The sequence below is a fragment of the Otolemur garnettii genome, unplaced genomic scaffold, assembly GCF_000181295.1.
Source record: "Otolemur garnettii isolate 467f Iridium unplaced genomic scaffold, OtoGar3 scaffold00148, whole genome shotgun sequence".
In the NCBI taxonomy this organism is placed as follows: domain Eukaryota; kingdom Metazoa; phylum Chordata; class Mammalia; order Primates; family Galagidae; genus Otolemur; species Otolemur garnettii.
This window is the reverse complement of record NW_003852543.1, coordinates 1,339,678-1,344,986: the sequence shown is the minus strand read 5'-3', so window position 1 is coordinate 1,344,986 and position 5,309 is coordinate 1,339,678. Positions and strand designations below refer to the sequence as shown.

The window sequence follows — 5,309 nt, the reverse complement described above, 5'->3', positions numbered from 1 at the left end:
AAAAAAAATCATTTATTTATTTATGTCAGTATGAAGCAAATATTCTTATTTGATTCAGTGAGTTACAACCCATTACTGTCATTATTTTGGTGCCCAGATTATCTTCGGTCAGTGGGAGTGAGCCCCCTTCAAGCTGGCTCCTATGTCTTTTTTTTAATATATCCTTATTACTTTTTATCCGTTTCCTTACATTTTGCAAAACAAACTCCAAGTTCATTGTCATTTTCCCTATCCCAACACTGCACTCAGACACTTCTCCAAAGGATTCCTGCTTTGATATAGTGGAGAATGGATGGCATTTCTGAACCAAGATCTGGCACTAGATGTGCACATTGCAACTGGGGTGTCACTGCTTCTAGGTCCTCCTCCTAGTGATCTGTACAAGGGAATGTAAATGCATACACACATCTACATCTATTTACCTAAAATAAAAAATGAGTTTGTCAGTAGGTTATAAGCCAAACATGAGTTCAGTTGTAAGCCAACATTATAGAGTTCATTCTTGCTTTCCTCGTTTTCTTATTTGTAATTCCTTTCTCTGACAGCGAGAAGCCTGGTTCCTATTATCTTCAATATACATTATTTACTTCTGAAATATCAGAAATTATTCTCAGAACTGCTATTCCATTTCATTGTGAAAAACAAATATACTAGCTAGAATTTTTGTTTACCATTCTTTTTGTCATTTTGTGGTCTGAATTTTTGGTTTCTTTGGTTTTTTTTTTTTTAAGACAGAGTCTCACTCTGTTGCCCTAGGTAGAGTGCTGTGGCATCATAGCTTACAGCCACCTCAAACTCTTGGGCTTAAGTGATCCTCTTGCCTCAGCCTCCCAAGTAACTGGGACTATAGGTACTTTATATGACTCCTGGCTAGTTTTTCTATTTACTTTTTATTGTTTTCTTCCCTTTTTTTTTTTTTTTGTTGGGGACTCATTGAGGGTACAGAAAACCAGGTTATGCTGATTGCATTTGCTGGGTAAAGTCCCTCTTATATTTGTGTCCCACCTTAATTTTGTAGCAAGTGCTCACACCTGGGGAGGAGGGGGCCATCCTACCAATCTACCAATTAGAATTTAGTGTGCCGACTGCAAAAGGATATAGAAGACTCTAGCCCATGAACCTAGCAACAGGTATGATAGTCTTAAAAGTGCCTAGAAGAGCCTTAAGACTAATTATCATGTCATTAGGGTAATCTACATTGTGGTCCATACCCTCAGTGGGCTGTCAGAGAGGTTCATGGGAGGTCCCCATGCACCATAAAACTTAGGTTTCAAAGTGATGTCTGAGCCTTTTGGGAGGCTGGGGCAGGTGGATTGCTTGAGATCAAGAGTTCACTGCAGCCACAAACTCTTGGGCTCAGGATCCCGTTGTCTCAGACTTCCCAGTAGCTGGGACCGTAAGTGTCTACCATAGTGCCTGGCTAGTTATTCTCTTTTTAGTAGAGATGGGGGAACCAATCCTCAATCTTGCTCAGGCTGGTCTCCAACAGCAATCCACCTGCCTTGGCCTCCCAGAGTGCTAGGATTATAAGTGTGAGCCACCACACCTAGCCTAGCCTAGGTTGTAGTTTTCAACTCTTTATGGGCATGTCTTCCTGGAATGCTTTCATTTTCTGAAGAGATGTGTTCCACTACATATTCTTTTTTTATTTTAGAATAACTTTACTATTGCTCATCTTATGTGAAATTAGTTTTCCTGTGATTTTATGAAGTTTTAAGCTGAATACATTTTCTAAGTTCATCCTCTAGCATTCCCTCTTTTCTTATGAAATACTTTAAGAAAATGGCCTTGAAGTTGCTCAGATCTCTTGGCTCTGTCCACCTTACCCACTTTTTTGGAATTTTCTTTTTCATTTTGTTCTCTTGTGCCTGTCCTTCTGAATTTGAATTCTGTTTCCGATAGTTTTTCTTTGCTGTGGGACTTTGCTTTGGATGTAAGATTCCATTTGCTAGATTGAAGGTTTCTAAGGCCTAAGCCCCTGAAGGGTTATCAAACCTTTTATGATGGTTCTTTTGCTCTCACCTGCAGTTTGTGCAGGATCCACAAACTGGATCCTATGAAGCTCCCTCTCTGCTCTGGTTGCCGTTATTGGATTTCCAGTGAGCACATTGTGGGGCTTGGAGGATTCCCCGATGCTTGGGTCGATCTTACAATCAGCACCCAAATCAAGAAACAAACTTTGCCAGAACCTAGAAAATCCTTTTCATATCTCTTTCAGCTTGTATCCACCAGCAATATCTCGCGGATCTGAATATAGGAAACCTTTTTGTTCCTCAGGATTCTCCAGTGCTTTTCTCCTCCCACTGTCCTGGTGTCTGTTGGAAATCTTATCCTCTCCCATGGCTTCAGTCCCCCCTCTACATGCAATTAACCACTAAGCCCTTTTCCAGACAACAGACTCAGATATAAACTTGTCCACTGGCTGTACTTGGATATCCCACGGGCAGCTCAGACTTGTTCAAATTTTCACCTCCTAGTGTTCCACACCTCAGTTGTTCTGCCAGAAACCTGTGTGCCAGTATCAACCCCTCTCCTTCCCAAATCACCAATATCTGATCAATTACTAAGGCTTTTTCATTTGAAATCTCCTGCATGTCTCTTGAATGCATCCAAATTTCTATCCTGACAGCTGCTTCTGTGAGTGAGGCCACCATCTCTCTTATTGTAAATTATTTTTAACTGGCATGCAAATTCTTGTATTATTCTCGACTGGTCATTCCATTGCTCACCTTAATACTGTCCTGTTTGTGTGTGTGTTTGAGCTTTGTTTAATTCATTTTTTAAGCTTTGTTTCTTTTCTTTTTTTTTTTGTGACAGAGTCTCACTTTGTTGCCCTTAGTAGAGTGCTGTGGCATCATAGCTCACAGCTACCTCAAACTCTTGGGCTCAAGAGATGCTCTTGCCTCAGCCTCCCAAGTAGCTGGGACTATAGGTGCCCGCCACAATGTCCAACTATTTTTTTAGAGATGGAATCTCAGTCTTGCTCAGGCAGGTCCCCTCCTCTAGTTCCTTCCCAAGGCCCGGCTCTGAGCTCCGCCTCCACGACGCGGTCCAACCTCTGAACTCCCTCCGGGTCCCGAGCCCCGCCTCCATCCCTTGGCCCCGCCTCTCATCCCGGCCCCACCTCCACGCTCTGGCCTGGTCTGGAGCCCCGCCTCTCCACTCCGTCCTGGTTTCCAACCTTGCCCCCTGCCCGGCCCGCTCCCACACTGCGGCCTGGTCCCGGGCGCAACCTCCACGCTCGGGCTCCCCTTCGTCCTTTCTACACTGGGGTACCGCCTCTAGCTCCACGCCCAGGCCAGGCCCAGAGCCCCGCCTCCCTGTCCCCGCCCCAACTCCACCTCCCGGCTCCCATCCTTCTTTTCCACGCATCGTCTAGCTCCACGCCCAGGCCAGGCCCCGAGCCCTGCCTCTCCACTCCGGCCCCGCTTCTCAGCCCGACATCACTTCTTTCCGCCCCGACCCGAGCCCAGGGCCCTTGTCCACATCTCAGTCCGAGCCCCTCGTCCCCTATTCCGACACGCCCGCCGGTGCAGAGCTGCACCAGGTGCGGGGCCCGGGGCGTGGCAGGCGTCTCGGAGCGCCAGGTGCGGCTTCCGCGTCAAGATGGCCGCCGCCTGCCGCGCCGGGGCCTGGCTCCTGGCACGCCGCTGCCTCCGCCTTCCCGCCGGGGCCCCGCTGTTGCGCGTCGCCCTCTGCCTCCTGTGCTGGGTCCCGGCGGCTGTGGGCGCCGTCCCCGAGCTCGGGCTCTGGCTAGAGACTATCAGCCACGTAAGTGGAGTGTCGGGACCGAAGCATGGAGCGTCTCTGGCCCTTAGGTCCCAGATGGGCTGGGCCGCAGACTTATTCTCTGCCCACCCACCCCCTTGCCTTTTATCTGTTTTGAGAGGTGGGCGGGAAGCGCTCCTCCTCCGGCTTCAGCTAGGCTGTGGGGAAGAGCAGTCAAGAGCATATAGGGGTCTGCTGTCCTTCCTAAGCACGCTTGGTGAGGCTCACCATCCCGGAAGCCCTGGCCCTTTAGTGTACTCGGATACGTCCTGGCTGTTAAAGCCTGAGCCCGGACCCACAGCACCCTTAGCGGCATCTTTGGGACTCGATTTCTGCCCCTGCGGGATGCAGCCGTGTAGGGGTCCCGCTCTTGAGGCCGCAGGGAGGACTTTACAGTGCTTCAGTTTCAGCTTAAATTTAAACGAGGAGGGAGCATGCAACAGTCATCCCAGCTCTCTCTTTTGAGTTCCTGAATTTCTCTACAGCTCATATCATAGTTCCAGGATTGTGTGTGTTGGTGAGGTGGGATGTTATGAATAAGGAATGCTGGAAACCCAAGTCTGGAGGCATGAGTGGGTGTGTGGAAGCTCTTCCTTTCCAGGACAGGCCGTTAGAGACCTTGGCATGCAGGAGTTAGAGGAGATGATTATATGGGAGAAGATGGAGGCGTAGAATTATGGAAAAGTCTTGCAAAAGAGAGACAGGAAGTCTGGACAAGACATTATCTCCTGCCTCTCTGGGGTCAGATGACTCATCCAGCTGTGTTTGGGATGGGTTTTTTTCCCACATGCCTTGAGACAAAGTCCAAATTCTAAAGACTTAGGTTTTGATGTCCTTGATCAGCAAATAAAGTAGTACTAAAGGCTACAAATACTTCCTTCAACACAAAAGTTATACAGAGGAGCAACATAGGGCTCTTTAAGGCCTTTCATGCAGCCATTCCCTCTAGGATTCTTGTGGGTTGGTGACCTATTTTGTGCACCAATTATATAGCCTGCACATCTCTGTTATTGAACTTCTCTGAACAGGAGAAAGCAAACCTCAGTGAACTACACTCATGGTTTCCTGCTGCTACTATAGTGGTTGGGCAGTATAACAATACTGGAAGTGAATCAGCTCATGCGTGTTATTACACTACTTGAGCATATCTGTAAAGGTGTTTGCCAAGTATACTTTTTTTTTTTAACCTGAGGCTAAAAAATATGCCACGTATACTTTGGACAGTGAGACTCTAAGAGTCCATGGGGGAAAAATGACTGATTTTTGCATGAGGAAGAGAAGTTTGTTCCTTGCATGCTGCGTAATCTTTATCAAGTTGACTGATTGCCAGGAAACAGGAAGGAAGAGTGGGGCTTTATTTGATTTGTTCTCTAATTGTATCAGAAAATGGTTTTGTCAGGGCACATTGGTTCATGCCTGTAATACCAACACTCAGGGAGGCTGAGTTAGGAGGATCGCTTGAGGCCAGGAGTTTGAGACTAACCTGAGCAAGAGCAAAACCCTGTCTCTACAAAATAAAGTCAAAAAATTAGCTGGGTACA

The 5,309-nt window shown here is 47.2% G+C and overlaps 1 protein-coding gene across 1 annotated transcript in view; it reads left to right on the top strand.

Annotated features, from left to right (window-relative positions):
• Nucleotides 1-3,548: 3,548 nt before the first annotated feature.
• The window catches only part of TMEM87B (transmembrane protein 87B), a 67,601-nt gene continuing 65,840 nt past the window's right edge, over nt 3,549-5,309 (top strand). The window contains exon 1 of the mRNA XM_023518827.1: nt 3,549-3,771. Coding sequence (XP_023374595.1) covers nt 3,607-3,771 — 165 coding nt within the window. The 5' untranslated portion in view covers nt 3,549-3,606. The remainder of the gene's footprint in view (nt 3,772-5,309) is intronic.